This window comes from Caretta caretta, chromosome 4 (assembly GCF_965140235.1).
Source record: "Caretta caretta isolate rCarCar2 chromosome 4, rCarCar1.hap1, whole genome shotgun sequence".
NCBI lineage: Eukaryota > Metazoa > Chordata > Testudines > Cheloniidae > Caretta > Caretta caretta.
Genome location: NC_134209.1, coordinates 132,649,677 through 132,673,621, shown reverse-complemented (window position 1 = coordinate 132,673,621; position 23,945 = coordinate 132,649,677). Strand labels below are relative to the sequence as shown.

Below are 23,945 nucleotides of genomic sequence, written 5' to 3'. Positions count from 1 at the left end.
TTTCCATCCCACCATCAATCTCAGCCTGGACCAGTCCACACAAGAGATCCACTTCCTGGACACTACGGTGCTAATAAGCGATGGTCACATAAACACCACCCTAAACCGGCAACCTACTGACCGCTATTGCTATCTACATGCCTCCAGCTTTCACCTAGACCATACCACACGATCCATTGTCTACAGCCAAACTCTACGATACAACCGCATTTGCTCCAACCCCTCAGACAGAGACAAACACCTACAAGATCTCTATCAAGCGTTCTTACAACTACAGTACCCACCTACTGAAGTGAAGAAACAGATTGACAGAGCCAGAAGAGTACCCAGAAGTTACCTACTACAGGACAGGCCCAACAAAGAAAATAACAGAACGCCACTAGCCATCACCTTCAGCCCCCAACTAAAACCTCTCCAACACATCATCAAGGATCTACTACCTATCCTGAAGGACGACCCATCACTCTCACAAATCTTGGGAAACAGGCCAGTCCTTGCCTACAGACAGCCCCCCAACCTGAAGCAAATACTCACCAGCAACCACACACCACACAACAGAACCACTAACCCAGGAACCTATCCTTGCAACAAAGCCCGTTGCCAACTGTGTCCACATATATATTCAGGGGACACCATCATAGGGCCTAATCACATCAGCCACACTATCAGAGGCTCGTTCACCTGCACATCTATCAATGTGATATATGCCATCATGTGCCAGCAATGCCCCTCTGCCATGTACATTGGTCAAACTGGACTTTCTCTACGTAAAAGAATAAATGGACACAAATCAGATGTTAAGAATTATAACATTCAAAACCAGTTGGAGAACACTTCAATCTCTCTGGTCACTCGATTTCTGACCTAAAAGTGGCTATTCTTCAACAAAAAGACTTCAAAAACAGACTCTAGTGAGAGACTGCTGAATTGGAATTAAAATTTGCAAATTGGATACAATTAACTTAGGCTTGAATAGAGACTGGGCGTGGTTGAGTCATTACACAAAGTAAAACTATTTCCCCTTGTTTATTTCCCTCCCCTCCCCACTGTTCCTCAGACGTTCTTGCTAACTGCTGAAAATGGCCCACCTTGATTATCACTACAAAGGGTTTTCTCCCCCCCTTCGTGCTGGCAATAGCTCATCTTAAGTGATCACTCTCCTTACAGTGTGCATGATAAACACCCATTTTTTCATGTTCTGTGTGTATATAAATCTCCTCACTGTATTTTCCACTGAATGCATCTGATGAAGTGAGCTGTAGCTCACGAAAGCTTATGCTCAAATAAATTGGTTAGTCTCTAAGGTGCCACAAGTATTCCTTTTCTTTTTACATGCACTTTACTGACAGTTGCGCCCAGGTTTTTACCAGCCTGAAGTATACTGCAGCAGACTCCCAGTCCCAGATATTTCCCCAGAAATGTACGTCTTGTATTGCCCAGTCCTCTCCTGGACATGCTCATCATTTTATTAATAGACCATCATTTTATTAATAGAAATGATGTGAACAAATCCTGTTATCCCAAGTGGAGTTTCCCAAACTCTTCAATGCAAACACTCTGGTTTAGATAAAACAACAAAGAGATGAATTTTAAGTCACTACAATTAATGAGGCATACAAATCAGAAACGCTTACAAGCAAAACAAAGATAAAACACAACTCATGTCTCATTTAACAAGCAATGTTAAATTCGAAGTAAATGTTTTCCGCGCCACATGCTCTCAACAGTCTTACTGGCCAAACTTGTTAGGCCAGGACCCCTTCTGCTGTTTAACAGCTACTTCCTTTGTTCCTTCTGGTGCAGTGACTCAATGGACAGAGAGAGGGGTGCTCTTTGGATGTCTTCCCCTTTCTTTTTATAGTTCTCTTCCTCCTTTGAGAAGCATCTGCAGCTGAGATTCAGGAGACAAAAAGTTTGTGTGGATGGGAACATTTTTCGCTCATGCCCCCTTTCCTGCCAAAGAATGACCATTTAGTAAGTAATGGCCCATTGACCTTGTTATCACCTGGCCTGAGGCATCAGCTTGCCTTTTGTCTCTGAGGAACTGGTTTGACCACTACCCAGACTTGGAATATGTTTTAGTAATACCATAAAGTGGAATTTTGTAATTTACATACAATGTTGCTAGATGTATTTTACCAGGACCATAATGACCAGCAAATTAAGTTTTCAAATGATACCCCACAAGGCATACTTTGTACAAAGATTATTACAGTAGTGCGCAAGGGGTGAATACAGGGGTGTACAGTCTGTTGCACCCGCATAAGCCTGAGATAAGGAAGAGCGTCATAATGATGGAACTTACAGTGAGACTAGATTTTAAAACATAATGTAAAAAGTGTAACAATTACTGTTATCAAAAGAGCACCAACAGTATAATAGCATCAAAATAAAAACACAAATGTCAAATCTTAAACAAATAATACAAGTCCTGGACACATCCTACGGGGGCTCACACAGACACCATGAATAAAAAGAAATTGAACATAAAGCATCAAATGTTGATTTATACAATTTAAGCCCAAAGCCTGCAACTTCTTGTGCAAGAGTGAGCTGATGTGCCTGCATGGTGCCCCCTGAAGTCAGTGGGGCTCTGCCCAGGCTCAGCAGTCCATTTGCACACAGGGAATTGCAGGATTTGGGCCCTACATCAAATCCTGCACTTCAGAACACAGTGAATTCTAAGAAAGGAAATATGAGTGTGAATGCTAGGTAAAAATGAGAGGGCATAGCTTTAAGTGATTCTCTACCTGATCCATTATTGGCATTATCCAGAAGAGATTCTTTACCCTTGATCTTGTTTATCGTTATAAAAGTAAGATTATAACTTTAAAAATCACGATTTAAGCATAGTTTTGACAGGAAATTAAGCTGAAGGGCAGAATTCTGGAGAGAGACAGTCATCTGCAAGAAATATTCTTCTCTGTCTGTCTTAAGTCACCTTAAAAACAGCCTGGAAAATATTCACTTTTTACAATTTTTTTTAGTAGTTTCCACGGAGTGAAAACTGAATTGAGCCAGCCTATGGCACAGTTGGCAAATGTGTTTTCTCAAGTCGAGTACTGAGAATTGTGTTCCGTTACGCGTCAGGTTCTCTGACAGCTCTGCTTCTTTCAGATTGTTTAGTCATGTTGGTGTACAAGGATAAATCTGAGCGAGCCAAAGGACATAAGGAGAGGAGCAGTGTGACCTTAGAAGACATCTGTGGCCTGGATCCTGGGCTCTCCTATGAGGGCTTAAATCACACACTTGCTATCATCTGTCTATCTCAAGTCGTGATGCTGGGATTTGACAACAAGGAAACTATGTATGCATGGGATGTACGGATTCGCTACAGTTTGGGGGAAGGTAACCTTTGTCTTGTCACAGTCTTCTCTTTTGGAAAGAATGCAAACAAAACCCTTAGTTGAAAGGGCCCAGATTGTCACTGGCCTTGGAGCCAACAGCCTTCACTTCCTTGTGCGCTCCAGGTCAGCTGTCACATGCAGTGTGTAACGTGTGTGTACTGCCCACTAGAGGTGTGCCACAGAGAGGGTAAGGTAATAACTGCAACGTGCTTCTACTATCTTCTTTGGCTCAGGTATTAAAGGCTTGTGTTTTGTGGAGCTGAGGGGCCAGGGCTCTAGTCCTAGCTATCCAAGTCAGAGGTTTGTCAACTTTAGCTTTTAATTGTGTCTATAGCACATGGATTCATGACAAATCCTTGTGCTCAGGGAGGACAAAAACTATGAGTGTTAGAGCCATGATTAGAACCCAGGAATTAATACCCACTCCCAGTTCTGTCTGATAGACTAGATAATGAGCAGTGCTGCTGAACATCCCCTCTCAAATACATGTAATGGGAGAATCTCATAGTAAAGATGCCATTCTCACCTGTACGTTTAACTTTAATCTACTATGTCCTTCATTTTCAGATCTGTAGCTCTGAAATGCGTTGTAGTGGCCGACAATTTATTATATGGGGATAATCCAGGGTAATTGGCTTTTAGTGTTTGGTAAAGCATTAGGACCATACATTTATTATTACTGATGATCATTATTATTTATGTATAATTTATCACCTGTTAAGTGTTGACGATGGGCGTGTCACTATACAAAGACACCCTTGCCTCGGAAGCTTATGGTCTAAAAGACAGATGCAGATAACTCTAGATGCACTGAGAATTGTGGAGGAGGGTGCAAGCTTGGCAGGGTTTGTTTTGTTTTCCTGATTTCATTCTAATGCAGTGTTGGGGTGGGGAAAACGTGTAGTATAAGTTTGTGTGCATGGGGTGTGTGTGTGTGGTAGAAGTGAGCTGAATGAGGTGTAGGGGGAACCTGCTGTATCAGGATAGAGAAGTTGTTTCAGGCATAGGGGGCAGTGTGGAAGGCATGGAGATAGGAGTTGGGGAAAGAACTGGAGAGGCATGAAGGTTGGCACAGTTGGCAGAGCAAGGACAGGGCTTATTGAAAGGACAGAATGGAGTACGTAAAACTTGGTCAGGAAGAGCTCTTTGGAGGCCTTGGGGAGAACAGTTTCAGTGGAGTGCAGAAGCAAGACAGGAGGCAATTCAGGAGGGATTTAGAGGAGAGGGAGTTAAGGTAGTGGGTGTACACAGTCCATTCAGTTTAGATGTGAAGGAAACCAGGGAAATGGGACAGTAGTTGTTTGAGGTTTGGTTCTTTGAGGATGGGGACAGTAAAATGTGTTTGTATGCCATGGGGCAAAACGGGGAGGGGTGGGCGGTTTGGAAATAGACAGTGAGCAAGATACCTGAGTCTGACTGAGGTAAAGGAGAAAAGGATATTAGGAGGGGATGGAGGAAACTTACAAGAGAACCTGACAATTTTCTCCTTGAAGTCAACGAGCTCCTGGGCTGAGGGGGAGGTAGTATGGCCTGTGTTATGCAGGAGGTCAAACTACATGATCACCAGGGTCCCTTCTGGCCTTGGAATCTATGAATTTAAGGATGGTGGTTAAGGACTTGAGGGGGCAGTAAAAGGTGGCAAATGAGCATTGGTGGTTGTAGGTATGGGATACCATTAGGGAGGAGGACTGGAGCTATTTTTCAAGGAAGATGGCAGAACAGAATGAGGAGTGGGTGAACTTGGAGTGGAGAGTTTCCTCCAGAAGTGTTCTGCAGAGGGAGTAGATACAGAGGGAGCTAGTGAGATGATGGTGGGAGAGAGAGGCAAGAGAGGCAGGGTTAGAGGATCCAGTGGAATTAAGGGAGCTAACTATAAAACTGAGGGAAATGAGAGATTTCAGAGTAACAGCCGTGTTAGTCTGTATTCGCAAAAAGAAAAGGAGTACTTGTGACACCTTAGAGACTAACCAATTTATTTGAGCATAAGCTTTCGTGAGGTACAACTTACTTCATCAGATGCATGCAGTGGAAAATACTGTGGGGAGATTTATATACACAGAGAACATGAAACAATGGGTGTTACCATACACACTGTAACAAGAGTGATCAGGTAAGGTGAGCTATTACCAGCAGGCGAGCAGGGGAGGGGAAAACCTTTTGTAGTGATAATCAAGATGGGCCATTTCCAGCAGTTGACAAGAACATCTGAGGAACAGTAGCAGGGGAGGGAAGGGGGGAAATAACCATGGGGAAATAGTTTTACTTTGTGTAATGACACATCCACTCCCAGTCTTTATTCAAGCCTAAGTTAATTGTATCCAATTTGCAAATTAATTCCAATTCAGCAGTCTCTCGCTAGAGTCTGTTTTTGAAGTTTTTTGTTGAAGAATTGCCACTTTTAGGTCTGTAATCGAGTGACCAGAGAGATTGAAGTGTTCTCCAACTGGTTTTGAATGTTATAATTCTTGACATCTGATTTGTGTCCATTTATTCTTTTACGTAGAGAAAGTCCAGTTTGACCAATGTACATGGCAGAGGGGCATTGCTGGCACATGATGGCATATATCACATTGATAGATGTGCAGGTGAACGAGCCTCTGATAGTGTGGCTGATGTGATTAGGCCCTATGATGGTGTCCCCTGAATATATATGTGGACACAGTTGGCAACGGGCTTTGTTGCAAGGATAGGTTCCTGGGTTAGTGGTTCTGTTGTGTGGTGTGTGGTTGCTGGTGTGTATTTGCTTCAGGTTGGGGGGCTGTCTGTAGGCAAGGACTGGCCTGTCTCCCAAGATTTGTGAGAGCGATGGGTCGTCCTTCAGGATAGGTTGTAGATCCTTGATGATGCATTGGAGAGGTTTTAGTTGGGGGCTGAAGGTGATGGCTAGTGGTGTTCTGTTATTTTCTTTGTTGGGCCTGTCCTGTAGTAGATAACTTCTGGATACTCTTCTGGCTCTGTCAATCTGTTTCTTCACTTCAGTAGGTGGGTATTGTAGTTGTAAGAACGCTTGATAGAGATCTTGTAGGCGTTTGTCTCTGTCTGAGGGGTTGGAGCAAATGCGGTTGTATCGTAGAGTTTGGCTGTAGACAATGGATCGTGTGGTATGGTCTAGCTGGAGGCATGTAGATAGGAATAGCGGTCAGTAGGTTGCCGGTTTAGGGTGGTGTTTATGTGACCATTGCTTATTAGCACCGTAGTGTCCAGGAAGTGGATCTCTTGTGTGGACTGGTCCCGGCTGAGATTGATGGTGGTTTGGAAATTGTTGAAATCCTGGTGGAATTCCTCAAGGGCTTCTTTTCCATGGGTCCAGATGATGAAGATGTCATCAGTGTAGCGCAAGTAGAGTAGGGGCATTAGGGGACGAGAGCTGAGGAAGCGTTGTTCTAAGTCAGCAATAAAAATGTTGGCATGCTGTGGGGCCATGCGGGTACCCATAGCAGTGCCGCTGATTTGAAGGTATACATTGTCCCCAAATGTGAAATAGTTATGGGTGAGGACAAAGTCACAAAGTTCAGCCACCAGGTTTGCCATGAGATTATCGGGGATACTGTTCCTGATGGCCTATAGTCCATCTTTGAGTGGAATGTTGATGTAGAGGGCTTCTGCATCCGTAGTGGCCAGGATGGTGTTTTCAGGAAGATCACCGATGGATTGTAGTTTCCTCAGGAAGTCAGTGGTGTCTCGAAGATAGCTAGGAGTGCTAGTAGCGTAGGGCCTGAGGAGGGAATCTACATAGCCAGACAATCCTGCTGTCAGGGTGACAATGCCTGTATTCCTGTGTAGAGTGGGAGTGGAGGTTTGGGGACTACACTGTAAAAGTTACATTTCAGGAAGGAAAGACTGCTGCTTTCTACAGCTACATCAGAGTTGGGCCTATACCACAAAGTTTCTATCCAGATCTAAACTTTCCTCAAATTTGGGTGTGTTTAAATCTAGGTGTTGACTTGGCACATTTTAGGGGTGATTCTGGAACTCTAGCTGTCGATTTTTTATTTATGCAGCAATTGGAGCTTGCAACCATTAGTTACCCTGTTCATCATTTAGATGTGGTGGAACAGAACCACTAATCTCATAGTCTGGTAGCCTCTAAACTAGGGCTACTTACAAAGCTCCATCTTGTACAAACAGAAGTAACGTCCGAGTGATGTCTAAGTTGATGTAAGACTGAATAAGGAACATTCTATAATCAGCGATGATTTGGTTTCACTTTGGTAGTGTATTGGATTTTTCTAAATAAGTGGTAATAATCACACAGCAGACAAGCAATATCACCTGAACACAGATTTGTTCCCCAGCAGTGTTTTGGAGCCACGCCATAAGTAGAGCTATGGTGAGTTCTCTCTCTGGCTTCCTTTTACATTTCTCTTGAATTACTTTCTGGCTAATTCTGCTAGGACCTTAGGGAAATTATCAAATGCAGGTATAGATGAGGAGTTGTCTGGCAGCTAGATGGTAATTTATTGAAGAACACAGCAGAATACTTATATGAGAAGCAAAGATCAGATGCTGTTAAATTTCCTGACATTTTAAAGGTGAGAAAATCTAGTCAAGGAGAAGGGAAGAATAGTTATAAGAATTGGTTCTTTAGTGCTTTCCCTGTGGATTTTAGTGATGAGTAGGCAGTTTTTGGGCTTAGTGTGCACCTCTGATGCAGAGGAAATTTTAAATATTTTAATATTTTAAATATGTAGTAATACTTTAGATCAAGGTAATCCTTAGGAAGTTGGTCAGTTTCGAGGTATCTGTCACCTGAGAATCCACTAACTTCCTGGGATACAGCAATAACAACAGTACTCAGCACCTTTCATCCATAGATCCCGAAGCGCTTCACAAAAGTGGGTAAGCGTCATTATCCCCATTTTACATGTAGGAAAACCAAGGCACTAAGATTGGGGATGACTTGTCAAAGGTGGCAGAGTGAGTCAGTGGCATAGCTGGGAATAGAACCTAGCCTGCTGCCCTGTCTACTGAACCACATGGATAGTACATGTGGGGAGGAGAGTCTGTGACTGTTGTGAGAATAGGATGGGTAGAACCCCGTGCCTAAAGTGAACCCCTATCTAGTTCTTGGGGTATCCTCCTGATCAGTCAGCTCCTAGTCCTGCCTTCAGCCTAGGAAACGTCAGAGCAACTCAGAACAGCCAGAGAGAGGGGTCAACACTCAGTGGCTTCTTTCTAAAGAGCAGGCTGGAGGGTGAGAGCAGGAAATGTCAAAGTGAGGCCCTCCATTCACACCCTCCAATTTCAGCAGCAACGCAAGCGCCTATGGAGGCCTGACATGGCGGAGGAGGAGGGTTCATTTTGAAGAAGGAGGGTAAAGGAGGTGGGGAGAGGTTCAGCAAAGAGTTGAGCAATCAGTGGAATGGAATGGAATGGACTGCATCTAATGAAGTGAGCTGTAGCTCACGAAAGCTTATGCTCAAATAAATTTGTTAGTCTCTAAGGTGCCACAAGTACTCCTTTTCTCAATGGAATTGAGGTAGGGTGTGGCCAAGATGTCTGGAGGATTCTACTCCCTATTGGAATGCAGTTATCTGGGGATGAATATATTTGTCCTTGAGTCCTGATGGTTAAACATGAGGTGAATCATTTGGGGAAGGCAACAGGGGTAGGAAACGAGACCACTGAGGAACACATCACCCTTTAAGGATGTTTGGGAAAAGCTGTCTCTAATCAGTCATGTTGCTGAACTATGGCTCACAGCCTAAATGCATTGCTCCAAAAGCTAAATTGGCCTAATATCTGTGCAAGTGATCCATGACTGCCATTTAGGGTTGCCAGTTTTGGTTGGACTTATTCCTGGAGATTTAATCACACGACATAATCTTTAATTTCTGGAGACGCCAGACCAATCTTGTAGGGTTGGCAACCATACTGCCATTGCCAAGATATCTGGGTGCTACCCAGAACTATTAGAGGGGAAAAAAATGCTCTGAGTTCCTTATCTGATAATAGTAGATCCAAATGGCATAGTAGCTAGGACTCAGTCTACACAATACTATTAAATAAACTGGTTTCTGTTACAAACATGCTTGTTTTTTTTCCTGCTTGCTACCATAATTAATTGGTTTATTTGTATTTTTTTTTTTTTTTGCCCACGAATAGTTCATAGGTTTCATGTTGCTGTAGCACCTGGCACTAAGCTGGAGAGTGGACCGGCTACTCTTCACTTCTGCAATGACATTCTAGTCCTCGTAAAAGACCTTCCACCCACGGTCATGGGGCAGTGGAAGCTCTCAGATTTGCGCCGATATGGAGCGGTCCCTAATGGATTCATCTTTGAAGGGGGCACCAGGTGCGGCTTCTGTAAGTACAAATGGAAACTGTCATTCTAGTTTTTTAAAATCTATTTGCAGATAAATAAATACCAGTCTGATTAATGTGCAAGTTAGGGACCTAATCCTGAAGCTCTTCTTGTATGAGTAGTCCCATTGACTTCAGTGGGACTACTCATGTATGCAAGAAGCTGCAGGACTGAGCACTGTTATGCAGACAAAAATAGTATCGGTGTGATGGATGTTGCGTGAATATTGCTGGATGCCTTTCTGAAAGGTATACTTCAGTCAAACACAACTTTTTGCTCTCAGTTCAAGAATAACTGAATGAAATTCTACGGCCTGTGCTATGGATCAGACTAGATGATCCCTTCTGGCCTTAAATCTATTAAACTAAGATTATATTATCATTTGTATTGTAGTAGAGGATAGTTGTTTCCTCTAGGACTCAATACAACCAGAATCAAGGTTCTGTTTTTGCAGACAATAAGTAAGAGACAGTCCTTGCCTTGAAGAGTTTTATAGTCTAATTTGAGATGAGAAAAAACAAAGGCATGTAAGAAACAAAAGAAGGAAAGGGGGAGGGAGGACAAGGATAATGAAAATAAAATCCTGTGGTTATATAGGTTAGTTATTACACAACTTAGTGATTCTGGGTATTTCAGAGAAATGTCTTCGGAACCAATCAAAAGCAGATTAAGATTTATTAGGGCCCTGGGCACAAAGAACATTGGGGCTCCCCACACTATGGGGGGTCTTGGGGCACCAGAACTGGGCAGGGCAGGGGGGCAGGGGAGTCAGAGGGGCCATGCCCACCCACCCATTTTTTGACATGGGTGTAGTAGCTTTGTGCAGGCTCGCAGCAGCAGTGGCAGGGTGCTTCGCAGTGGGGGGAGATAAGGTGATCAGCTCCCCGCACTGTGAAGTGTAGCCCCTGCTAGTGGCGCCAGCCTCTTCCCAGTGTGGGGCCTGAGGTGGCCCTTAGCCCCCCTCGCTACGGGGCCCTGCCCCTGCCCCTGCTCCTCCTCCCTGAGGCCCTGCCTCCTGGCCGAGCTGGAGACCGGCAGAGCTGGGCTGTGGTAAGAGCCACCCAGGGAGCCTGGGCCACTCTGTAGGGAGCCCTGGACCCTCCAGCTGCCCTGGGTGGTGGAGACACAGGCCAGGGGCTCCTCACAGTGGCCCATGCTCCCTGGGCGGTTCTTACCATGGTCAGGCTCCAGCCTGGACAGGGGGCAGGGCCTCAGGGGGACGAGGAGGAGCAGGGGGAGGGGACACGATTCTGTTGCTGGCGGCCCCTCCCCTACTTCTACCCAGGTTCTGGTGCTCCTGCAGGAGCCCTCAAATTTGCCGGGGCCCTGGAACATGGGCCCTGTGAGCCTGTGCATTAATCCACTACTGGAACCAAGTCTCAGTGTATTATTTATTTTACTAAACTATCATATCAATCTATCCATTCAAATCTATCAGTTGATCAAAATTACATCAATCACTCTAATATAATTTTGCAGGATGCCAAATCCAAATAGTCCTTTAGCATCATATTTTCAAAAGCAAACTTTGGAACTGTGCTTGTCAGTTATGTGCATATCCATTTTCACTTTCAGGTCATGAAATCAGAGGTGCAGCTACTTGATTTGCATGTGCAAAAAACTGTTCATATGCAATTGATGGTTGTGTGTTTAAACATACGTGTATGCTGCACTGCAGGAGTAATTTCAGAGTTTGCGTTAGAAAATGTGGCCCTTAGTTACTTGTTGAAAATGCTAAATGTATTTAGGTTTTGAATGGAGCAGTTTACTGTGTAGAGTTTCTGCACAAGCATCTAAAATGGAGTGAAAAGTCCTTTAGAAGCTGTTGCTGTTTCCTGACCATTTGTACAGAGTACCAAGTTTTGAACTGATGAAATATGAAACAGCTGCAATATTTAGCTTCTCATCCCCACACTGCAGGGAATTATCATGGAAATGCCAAGCAACCTTTAAATAAATTTAGTAACAGATTGGTAGATTAAATCAGGTATTAATCTTTATTAACATAAGCACCTCAAAAGAGAGAGTATATCATTTCACTGTTTGAATGGAGTACTGTATTCACTTAGAACTAAGGCTCTCTTGGAGATAAGAAATGCTGTGATTTGTACTAGATAAATGGTACAAAAGTGATGTGATGCTTTGGCTTCAATTTTCCCCCCTGACTCTTCAAACAGATGCCTCAGGAGAAGACATTCTCCTTCCCTCTCTGAGCAATGGGGGCTTTAAATGTTGTCTTGATGAGCAGTTCTGTGGTTTGTGGGATGTTGCTATTGGAACATGTTGGCTTCAGAGTGTTTTGTTTTCTGCAAATTTCACTGGAAAAAAACGAATATTTTCCTGAAATTTCTCAAAAGTGAAAATGGCAGTTTTTGTACCTTACTGGCCAATAGAAAACTAATATGAAGTCCAGGCCTCACATGCCTGTAACTAACAAAACCTCAGCACTTCTCTTTGGTGCCTTCCCCTCCCTTTCCCACAGAGAGTCTCCAGTAACCACTAAAAATGTATCTGAAATCTGCATTGTTTAAAAGGTTGATTTGTTTGGTGCTTTGCTTAGCTGAGAAGAGGAGAATGTTATTACCATGGGTGTAAAGCAGAGAGATTTACTGCTACTTAGTGTACATGAGAAGAGAATGACTGAATGCAATTCCATTTGTAGTTTTCTTTCTTGACAGTAGAAATGTTAGGGGTAAGTGAAGACCAAAATGAAAATGCTTACTTAGCAGCCATCCTGCTCTGGAAGGATGTTTCTTCATTGGCTGCCTGACTAAGCCAAGAAATCTGGGAAATGCAAGGAGTTGAGTACTTTGGGGAAGGCATTTGTGCTGGTTGTCTCATAGCTGGCCAGTAAATTTATGCCATGGTGCTGTTTACTCCTGCGGTCAAACCACCTCATTGTGTAACATTGCTGCTACAAGAGGACATACAAGGACATGAAGTGTTCCCAGAGTGCAGCTCTGTAAGGAATAGTGAATGTCCCTTCAGTTAGGGTAGGGGTTCTCAACCTTTCTCTTTCTGAGGCCCCCCCAACATGCTTTAAAAATTCCACAGCCCAGCTGTGCCCCAACAACCATTTTTCTGCATATAAAAGCCAGAACCAGTGTTTAGGAGGTAGCAAAGAGGACAACTGCTTGTGGCCCCACACCACAGGGGGCCCCATGAAGTTAAGTTGCTCACTCTTCAGATTCAGCCCCTGGCGGTGGGGCATGGGGCCCCAGGCTTCAGCCTCTTGTGTTGGGGCTTCAGCTTTCTGCCCTGGGCCACAGCAAGTCGAATGCCAGCCCTGCTTGGTAGACCCTCTGAAACCTGCTCATGGCCCTCCAGGGAGCCCCGGACCCCTGGTTGAGAACCACTGAGTTAGGGGACAATCCAGTCATTGATGTTCAGCACGAGGACTTGACTGGTCACTGATGAGCTCCCCAGAGAGGGTGGGGAGAAATTCACACCCAAAGGCCACAGAGTGGCAGCATCGATATCCTATAGAGGCTTTTCCACCCGGATAACAGTATTAGGCTCTGTGGCCCCATCTATGGGGTGAAGGCAAAGGACTGTAAGGTAGTTGTAGATTTTCTGGCTTGGTCCCATGCTTGGCTCAACTGTGTCTGCCTCCGAATGCGCTCTGCACACTTCTCCACAAAGAGGCCCCATGGAGCTGAGATCTATGCCATGTAGAGGGTATGCACCTCTTGTATGGCTTCTCCAAATCTTCACCCTCCCACCTCTGGCAGTGGAACTGCTTGGGTTCTGCTGTCTGGGGAATTTTGGCACCTAGACACCTCAGGGTGGGATTTGGCCCATACACATGCTCTCATAAAGTGAACTGAAACTGATTATTCACAAACCGTTATAAAAGAGTAAAGGGTGAAAATGTGTTTCAGCGGAGTCCAGCTATACCCCCTCACTACCCCTAAATTAAACTTTCTTTACAAAAATTATATACCTGTAAGAAATATTCCCCTAAACGTTAGAAAGACTAGAAATGAATAGATAATTGGACCAGCCAATTCCTAGTACCACACAATCCACTCCAGTACCTGATCTGTAGTACCAAGCCAGCCTTAACCTTTCCCCCTTATGTTCTGTAATGGAAATGGATATATACTGTTTATTATCTATAGTGTATTAATAATCTTTAGTTACAATTTGAAAAGGAATATAGTCCCAGGGTACATTATTTAAGAGTTCTATGTATTTTCTCAGTGTGATGTACTGATAGAAAAGGACAGAGTCAGAGTGATTGATCTTTGTGATGTTATTTAATATGTTGATGTTGAAACATGACTGTGTAAGTGTGTATAGACCTTACAAGTTTTGTATTGTCCACTTTATTAAATATATTGTGTAGGAACTAGCAAATATTGTGGGTTTGTTTGTAGTGAATAATGAAGTATATATTAATGTCATAGTATATTACTAAGGATATATAGGAGATGCTCAGACATTTCTTATTAATGAGATGTTATTAATCAAGAATCTGTGCTATATATATTTCATGCACTATTGCTTTATTCAATAAAATACAGACTCACTAAAATGGTGAAAATTAATGAACAAAATAAACAAAAATGATAACTTAAGGATATAAAGCATCTCAAAATGTAATGTATTCTTTTTTGTCAATTGGAGTTTAGTTTTATGTGTATACTTCATACAGTAGAAGTAAACGCATTGTAGTTTATTTTTCAAGAATGACATTTCAGCAATATAGAATTTGCTACATCATCTCTTGAGTCTTTCAAAAGAAAGGTGTAGGCCACTAATTTTTTGCACAGTTAGCAAAGTGCTTATTACTGAGGGTCTATCACATAGTAAATAAACTTTTAGTTTAACGATTGGTGTTTATACCTTTAGCCACGTGAGTGTCCTAGGATACATAAAGGGCTTGATTTTCCCGACTTACACAGGGTAAATCAGAAGTATTGCCACTGAAGTTAGCGTAAAACTGTTATCAGTGAGAAAAGAAATAGGCCTGCTGTCCCCTATTGAAAGGGGCATTTTCACAGACCCAGGAAGATATGCTGTACTTCTTGATATGATGTTGATTAAAATGGTCTTTAAACACATGGTTAAGTCTGTGCAGGTGAAGTGTCTGAGTTCTGGATGGTCGTCAACTATTTATCAATGTCTGGTGTTGTGAATGTTAGTGTTGCTATGGCTCTGTAATCCATGTTAAAAAAAACCCACAAAGTATGTTTTAGCCTTAATCTAGTATGAGTTTTATTGGTGTAACTGAATGTGCAGTATGTCATCTGATGCAGAGTCCGCCATGAGCAGTATCCATGTTTACTGAATATGTTGGAAAATCAGTGGGAGACCAGGCTAAGAAGAACCCTGTAGACTTTTTTCATTTTTATTTTTAAAAGTAATATTTACATATATTTTTATTTTGGTGTTTTTGCTGGGCAGGGCGGGGGGACACTGATCTATTATCAAGAGTGTGTAGCTGATATATCCAGGTCCCGAATGCCCACAATTCCCACTGAAAGATGTGCCATGGTCTGCAAGTCGTACATGTGCTATTAAAGAGCAAGAACTTGTGCATTCATTTGTCATAAGTTGCACAAAAAAAAATCTGCCATTGTAAATAAAATAAATAAATAAATGCCATATTTCTATTATCTGCCATTAGCAACATTCAAAACATTATCAACAGTATGTCTATATTGCAATTAAAAACCTTGGGCTTGTGAGGCTTGGACTAAGGGGCTGTTTAATTGCAGTGTAGACATTTGGGCTTGGGCTAGAGCCCAGGCTCTGGGACTCTGTGGGAGGGGAGGGTCCCAGAGCTCGGGCTACAGCTTGAGCCCAAATGTTTATGCTGCAATTAAACAGTCCTTTAGCCTGAGCCCTGTGAGCCCAAGTTAGCCGTGGGTGTCTAATTCCAGAGTAGACATACCCAGTGAGACCCTGGTTCAGGACAGCACTTAAGAACATCCCTACACACAACAGCATTTAAGCATATGCTTAATTTTAAGTCTGAGTTAAGAATGTGCTTAAGTGCTGTCCCAAGCAGGGATGCTTTTCTGAATCGCTACCTACGTAGAATGTTACTCTAATTGATTGTTGTAGGAAAAAATGGTGGCACAGAAGAGACCATCCTCATGCATATATTTAACTCTCCATCTCCTCATCCCTTATTCTTTTTTACTGTCCTGTACTATCAAAACTGGGCTAGTTAATGAAGACAACCAGTTAAAGGGACATATTAATTTTATAGAACAAGAAATCTGGTTACAAAAAGAGCTGAAAGTGTATATTTACACAAGTTGGCTGCCTATGTTCTCCAAAACCTCCATAAACTCACCTTAAGAAGAGTATTGGGAAGTGTGCTTTTGTTTGGGTTACTATGATAAGTCCTACATTCTAATATTAATTGTTAGGTCATCGTAACAATGGTGCTCTGTGTTATGTAGAGTCTTCTAATGTAGTCTTGCTTTTTGTTAATCCATTTTTGTTCCCTCAGATTATAGTTCTGACTGGGGAGGAAGAGTGAGTTTAAGGTTTTATTAATAGATTCCACAATAACATATTCATTATTAGGAGGAGGAGTTGGTCTTGCGGTTAAAGCACTGGACCATCAGGTTTTCAGGAGAACACAGTTCATTTCTGGATGTTACCATCAGACCTGAGACACAGAGGGTCTGAATATTACCACAGACTCTCTGTGCCTTTCTTCCTCCTAATAATTTCCCCTTGTGAAGATAAATTGATATGGTAAGGCACTAATAACTTGTGCTGGCAGGTGCTATAGAAGAACCTAAAACAAGTGTACTTTGATGATAATTATTGATTCAGGTGGGAGTTTGAACCCAGCCCACTTTAGCACAACTAAATTGCCAGCATGAAGAAGATTTACAAGCCCAGTTCAGATAGGTGGGACAATATTCAAGAATATGCTGCCAATATATTTTAAATTAAACAGCATTTCCATGGGACTAACTGATTATTCTTAAAGTTGCAAAACAAAACATCTACCCAACTCCAGTTTTCCTTAATTTCTGATTTGTTTACCCTTAATAGCACTATTTTTGTACTACAGTTCCGGAGAGTAGAAAGTACTTTCTTGTTCTGTTTCCAGTAGCTGCAAACAAGTGTACGTTCAGGCCAGGGGTACTGCATGCACAATATGCATCCATAGCTGAAGTTCAAACACACAACATTTTTTTGTAAATGTGTTTTGGCTCAAAATACGTTGAAAGAATTATCTAGGGAAGGAATTGCTCACATGTTTGGTAATGACTAGTTCAAATATAGTGTAGATTTGTAGTGACCACAAATTGTTACCCTTTACGAGAGATTTTTTGATTTAGAGGGCGCTGTGAAAAATTCATGTAGTATGCGCAAAAAGCCACTAAGATTCAACATGGGCTCAGGTTCTATTACATTTGTGTACTTCAGCCCAAGACTGAGGAAAATGTTCCTGAACCAGGTCTGAAGCCGCCCTACCTTCCCCACAAGTGCATCTCCTAGGAGGAGAACCCTTAAGAGGATGCCAGCTACTGTGCTAGGGTGTGTGCAGCTGGCTGGCAATGGGAGCAGGAGTGTTTTCCGTTATCTTACTGACATTTTGGGGAAGGGAAGTGGGTGCTTCCTATCTTCTCCACTACAGTGGGTGCCCCTTGAAAAGCCTGCTGGCACCCCCATAAAGCTCAAGGGAGAGCAGAAGGGGCCATTTAACTAGAGGAGCCCCGCATGGGGAGGTCACTAGACCTTTTCTTGAAGACAGATGATAAGGAGGGGATCATTGAGGCATAGATTGTGTGTAATGGCTAAAGACTTTTCTGGGCAGTTCTGGTTAGTGTAGAGTCTCCATGCCAACTTGCAGGCATTTTACCATGGCTAGCCCTTTGCAGACTGGGCCCTGGAGGTTTTGTGCAAGTCTAGGATATGTGAGCTGGGTTAAGCTGACTATCCTATTCTGAATGGATGCAGTTTCAAAAGAGAGGACACGGCCTGAATGAGCTATCTCATCTCTACAGGGGGTCCTTCAAGGTCAGGATTAAGGCACATTGATGGGAAAGCATGAAGAAACTTGCATTGCTGCAGTGTGGTACTTTTTCTGTGGACTTCGGTCTCCAGGATTGTCTACATGGCACCTTTCATGTGTAGTAAATTCACTGAAATCTTATGAACCTTCCTCCTACACAGACAGACACACAGAGTCTTACTTGTTGTGTGGTTCCATGTAAATAGTTTGCTGGTGCATACCATTCCACAGTACGATTACAGAACAACTTCTGTGGGCTTTTGTGTGTAGAATTAAAAAAACACTAAGCAAAGTTCAGTAAGATATTATTTAGTTTCACCACCGGTTTCCCGATCGTACTTTCTCTTTAACATTTGGGGACTGATTGTACAGTATCATACTGCCAACTGTCACTAACGACTGGCTTAGTGTTTCAGTCTTGCATGATTGGCTGCAGGCTGCTTTCCACTAAGTCCCTTACCCATGAAGAGAGAGCTCTTCAATCTAGTAAACAGCTGCATGGTATTACAGTGATGCATACCACATATTCCTGAGCTTCCAAATGCTTGTGCAGTGAACTCTGTTCCAACGGACGACTGAGCTGTATAATTTCTAGTAGCAGAGAACTTCTCAATTAGAAATTTAACACACCAGAAATAAATAAGTAGTAGTCACCTGCATATACATATTTAACATTTAGAAAAACACACTGCAAGTCCATCCATCCACCATGTAGCATCTTACCAGGACTCATAAACTACTATTTTCTCTATTGTCAATCTAGCTTTAATTGGTAAAGCAAGAGACAGAGATCACTGTTGTCACTTATTCTTAAGGGAGGGGATCAAACAGTATTGTGAAAGGGCACATAAGAGAACCTAAATAGATCAATATTTATTTTGCTGCAGAAGCCAACATGATTGCCTTTCTGTTTTTCTCTCACTGGGTCTCTGAATTCATTGCTTTCACTTCTAGTAAAGTCAAAAGGCTATTTAGTAGCTGTTGTATCAGAGCCCTCAGGAGCACAGGTAGGAATTGATTTATTTTTAAATTAAGTTTTAGGTTGTTGAGTCCGATTTTATGCAATTGGTGGAAGTTCTCCCCCTTTCAGAAGGCCCTCCATGTCATGGAAGCCCTGTTGTACTCCTGCATGGCAGTGGAAGGAGTATTTGGTGGGTAGGCAGTAGGAACCTCCACTAAAGCATCTGATAACCTTGCAGAGGGTGAGGAAGACGGGGAGTGTTTTATCCACACTTACAAGGATCCATGCACAGAAGCCTGGCCAGGTGAGTGTGGAGTGACAGTGGACACTGTTTCGCCCCATTAACTCAAATTGTGTCTTCAGATTGTGGGATTAGTTTAGTCTCTAACCCCTGGTACATTACCCACCTGTAGCCTTTTTACTGGGGTTCTGTAAGCGGAGTGGTGAATTTCACCCTCTGTAGTTCTTGTTGTTTGCTCCTTTGGCCAAATGGAAAGCCAGTATTCTGGACCATTTTGCGGTGATTGCGTTAGGATGAGAAATCGGTGGCACAGAGTTAGAGTAATCCTTGATCTCTTCTGTTTTAGCTACAGAAATATACACGTCAGAGATGTGTTTTCCTGAACTGCAGTAGGAACTTACATCACCCGGGCTTCTGTAGAAATCCCAAGACAGACACTCCAGCCTTGTGCCCAAGAAATCATAAAATCATAGAAGTGTAGGATAGGAAGGGACTTCATGTCCCCTGCATGGCTGTCCCTCCAGCTCTGCTTTATTTTAGGGTCACACTGATTCTGCTCACTCTCACAGCTTGGAACCAATACCTAGCCCCTGCTTTTGGAATCTAATTAGTGACCCATTACCACCACTCTTTCCCTCAGACAGGCTTGTTCTCTGGCTTCCTGCATCAACCCCCTACTTTGTGTCCAGCTTTTTTACTACAAAAGAGTCTCAGTTGTGTCTGCTCTTAGGCATGCCCCTTTATTTTATTCAGTGATTTACCTAGTATCCAACACTCTTGAGGGCAGGCATTAGCACCTTTCAGCAGACATGACAAGAGTGTGTTTTAGTCTCCCCTGACTGATTTTGATGTCTGATTCTGTATCTGTATACATGCAGTCAGAGACATGCAATGGGATCACTAAACAAATAAAATTTGTTGAGGTTCATCAGTGTGGCAAAGCCCAAAAGGATGTGGCCTCTTTTCAAATTGAGTGCCACCTGAATCAACCTCCGGTGAGGTGCTTAAGATAAACTGAATCTACAATCAGACTATGCCCATCACTGGCAATCTTGTTATGCCACTGAGTAGCACAGAGTAAATCAGCTTTGACTTTGGCCTGCCTTCACATCTTTAGTCTGCATATCAACCTTCATGTTATTTATACAAGGTTAGTGTGTTAATATTTATTTAACCTAAGGCATGACTAAGGTGCCTGAGACATGCGAGAGCCTAATGATGAATAGCAGTGAAGTGTTCACTTACTCAGAATTTAGGCTGCTCTGTAAGTTAGACTTCTTGGGCATTTTTCATCTTTTTGACAAACTGACCACATTATTATTATTTAATTTCATATTCTAGCAAAGTGTTAATAAGTTTGACCCTGCAAAATTTTTTGTATCTTGAGAAATTGCCTGTTTGGAGGTGATGTATTTGTAAATAATTAGGCTTGAAAGGATTAGATTTCGATTGGTAAATGTTGGTAACATCGATTTAATTGTACATACACAAACCAACTAAAATATTTCCCTCAAAAATAATAGAAATTTATAGATCAGCAAAGTAAGAAAAGTGCTGCTTGAGAACTTCCTAGAGTTTGATTTAAGGTTATTGACTTTGTATATTTTGATGTGTGATGTTGGCCATTTGTGTTTTAACGGTTATAAAGCTTTGACTTTTTGAATCTCAACATCTACCATCATTAAATAATTGTCTGACCCCCTTGTAATGATGCTGGTTCTGGCGGGACCCAACTGAGAGTGACAATTCAGGACAAATTGCTTAAAGCCTGGCAGTTACAGCCCAAGGCTGGGATTTTTCCACCTCTAAGGCAAACCAAACCAGATAGACAGAGAGGACTTTGGTTTTACCCCACTGTCTAACCACAAGTCACACAAGCAATTCCCTTAGATGCTCCAGTTTCCCAGTATCACCACCAGTGCCACTCGTTACGGGGACAAATGATTATGAAAACCAATACCCCAGTGAAAGAAAAAAGGTTCTCTCGATCCCAAAGGACCAAGCCCCAGATCCAGGTCAATATACAAATCAGATCTTATCCACAAATCACGTTGTTGCCAATCCTTTAGAATCTAAAATCTAAAGGTTTATTCATAAATGGAAAAAGATATAGAAGAGAGCTAGAATTGGTTAAATGGAATTGTCATAAATATAAAGGGAAGGGTAAACCCCTTTGAAATCCCTCCTGGCCAGGGGAAAGCTCCTCTCACCTGTAAAGGGTTAAGAAGCTAAAGGTAACCTCGCTGGCACCTGACCAAAATGACCAATGAGGAGACAAGATACTTTCAAAAGCTGGGAGGAGGGAGAGAAACAAAGGGTCTCTGTCTGTCTATATGCTGCTTTTGCCGGGGATAGACCAGGAATGGAGTCTTAGAACTTTTAGTAAGTAATCTAGCTAGGTACGTGTTAGATTATGATTTCTTTAAATGGCTGAGAAAAGAATTGTGCTGAATAGAATAACTATTTCTGTCTGTGTATCCTTTTTGTAACTTAAGTTTTTGCCTAGAGGGATTCTCTATGTTTTGAATCTAATTACCCTGTAAGGTATCTACCATCCTGATTTTACAGAGGTGATTTCTTTCCTTCTATTTACTTCTATTTCTTTTAAAAGTCTTCTTGTAAGAAAACTGAATGCTTTTTCATTGTTCTCAGATCCAAGGGTTTGGGTCTATGCAAATTGGTGAGGCTTTTTATCCAACATTTCCCAGGAACGGGAGGTGCAAGTGTTGGGAGGATTGTTCATTGTTCTTAAGATCCAAGGGTCTGGGTCTGTAGTCACCTAGGCAAATTGGTGAGGCTTTTTACCCAACCTTGTCCAGGAAGTGGGGTGCAAGGTTTTGGGAAGTATTTTGGGGGGAAAGACGTTTCCAAACAGCTCTTCCCCAGTAACCAGTATTTGTTTGGTGGTGGTAGCGGCCAATCCAAGGACAAAGGGTGGAATATTTTGTACCTTGGGGAAGTTTTGACCTAAGCTGGTAAAGATAAGCTTAGGAGGTTTTTCATGCAGGTCCCCACATCTGTACCCTAGCATTCAGAGTGGGGAAGGAACCTTGACAGGAATCAATTACATACAGTAATGGCAAAGTTCTTGGTTCAGGCTTGCAACGATACAATAAATTGCAGGTTCAAATCAAGTCTCTGGAGTACAAACATCCACACCTGGGATGGGTCATCAGTCCTTTGTTCAAAGCTTCAGTGTAGCAAAGTTCCTCCCGAGGTATGAAGGAGGATTGAAGACAAGATGGAGGAGCTGCAGCAGCTTTTTATATTCTCTTGCCATGTGGTCTTTCTTTCTTTGTCCCACAGACAAGCTATCCATCACATGGCCTGGAAAAACTTCAGAGTTCTGTCCGTAGGCATGTCCCTGTATACCTTGCTGAGTCACAAGGCGTGTTTGCCTTCTCTCAATGGGTCAGTTGTATAGCTGATGGTCCTTAATGGGCCATCAAGCAGGCTAGGCAGAGCTGACACCAACTTGTCTGGGGTGTCACCCAGAAGCATAGCACAAGTTTGAACTACAGACAGTATAGAGCAGATGTGGGCAAACTACGGCCCGTGGCCACATTCGGCCCGCGGGACCGTCCTGTCCGGCCCCTGAGCTCCCGGCTTGGGTGGCTAGTCCCTGGCCCCTCCCCCACTGTCCACCTTCCCCCACAGCCACATTGCCGTGCAGGCAGTGCTCTGGCCCACCGCTCCTACTGGGCAGCATGGGGATCATGGCTGGCTCTGGCTGGGTGGCGCGGTTGCGAGCTCCTGCTGCTGGTAAGAGGGTAGGGAGCGGGGGGGTTGTGTAAGGGAGCAGGGAGTCCTGGGGGGGCAGTCAGGGAGCAGGGGGCGGTTGGATGGGGAGGAGGTACTTGGGGGGGGCGGTCAGGGGATGGGGAACAGGGAGGGTTGGGAGTGGAAGTCCCAGGGGGCCTGTCATGGGGCAGGGGTGTGGATAGGGGTCTGGAGGGCAGTCAGGGGACAGGGAGCAGGGGGGGCTATATAAGGGGGTGGGATCCCAGGGGGTAGTTAGGGGTGGGGCATCCCGGGCGGGGGTGGTCAGGGGACAAGGAGCAGAGGGGGGTTGAATAGGGGGTGGAAGTCCCAGGGGGGCTGTCAGGGGACATGGAGCAGGGGGGTTGGATAGGTGTTGGAGGTTCTGAGGGGGGCAGTCAGGGGGTGGGAAGTGGGGGGGGGGGCAGAAACAGGGGCCAGGCTGTTTGGGGACGCACACCCTGCCCTCCATACAGTTGCACAACCCCAATGTGGCCCTCGGGCCAAAAAGTTTGCCCACCCCTGGTATAGAGCCAATACTTATAACTTTATGCATGGATCATTTTTGTATTTATAGATAGCATAATCATAACCAGCAAAACATAACCTTGTCTTAGACACCTTATTTGACACCCTTTATACAAGATTTGGTGCCACTACAGGACCTTGGAAGCAAGGAGTATTCTCACCTGAATCCCACCCAAAGCTTGCACACAGCAGGACTAGCATGCAAGGGGGAGAATGCAACCCCTGAAGGTGAGCTTCCCCTCCACCCTGAAGCACAATACATCCCCCCGGTATGACTCTGCATAACCCACATAGAGGCCAGTGCCTTAAAGAGACAATGAAATCTTTATTTAAGATCCCATATCTAAAGCGCAGCATGGGTGAAAACACAAAAGTGCTTAAGTGAGATGTGCACTAACAGCTATTAAAGGCTGCTGTTGAACAAAGATGGAGGATGACGTTGCCATAGAATACTTACTTATGTTCTTATGTACTAGATCTCATAGACAGGATGGCACTAAAAGGTGAAGGGCCTTGAAGATGAGTACAGAGGTGTTTTGTTTATTGTGATGGGGAAGTGGGAGCCCATGGAGGGGCACTATCAGGGGTGGCATCCCAGAGCAACAAGTCAGGAAGATGATTCTAGCAGCAGTGTTTTGAACGGACTTGAGTGGGGCAAGGAAGGAGGAGGCAAGGCCAGAACGAAGGAAATGACAGTAGCTGTGGTATGAGATGATGAGGGCTTGGACAAGAGCATGTTCTGTGGCAAGAGGTGACAGGATTTACATACAGGCTGGAAGGGTGTCAAGAGGGCCGAGTCAAAGATTATGCCCAGA

At 43.5% G+C, this 23,945-nt stretch overlaps 1 protein-coding gene across 2 annotated transcripts in view; it reads left to right on the top strand.

Annotated features, from left to right (window-relative positions):
- DOK7 (docking protein 7) overlaps positions 1-23,945 on the top strand; it is a 112,045-nt gene that overhangs the window by 11,159 nt on the left and 76,941 nt on the right. For both annotated transcript variants that reach the window (XR_012668210.1, XM_048849030.2), the window contains exons 3-4: positions 3,118-3,348; positions 9,453-9,653. Coding sequence is in view for 1 of the 2 variants with exons in the window: in XM_048849030.2 (XP_048704987.2) it covers positions 3,118-3,348; positions 9,453-9,653 (432 nt within the window). In the remaining variant the exon portion in view is untranslated. The remainder of the gene's footprint in view (positions 1-3,117; positions 3,349-9,452; positions 9,654-23,945) is intronic.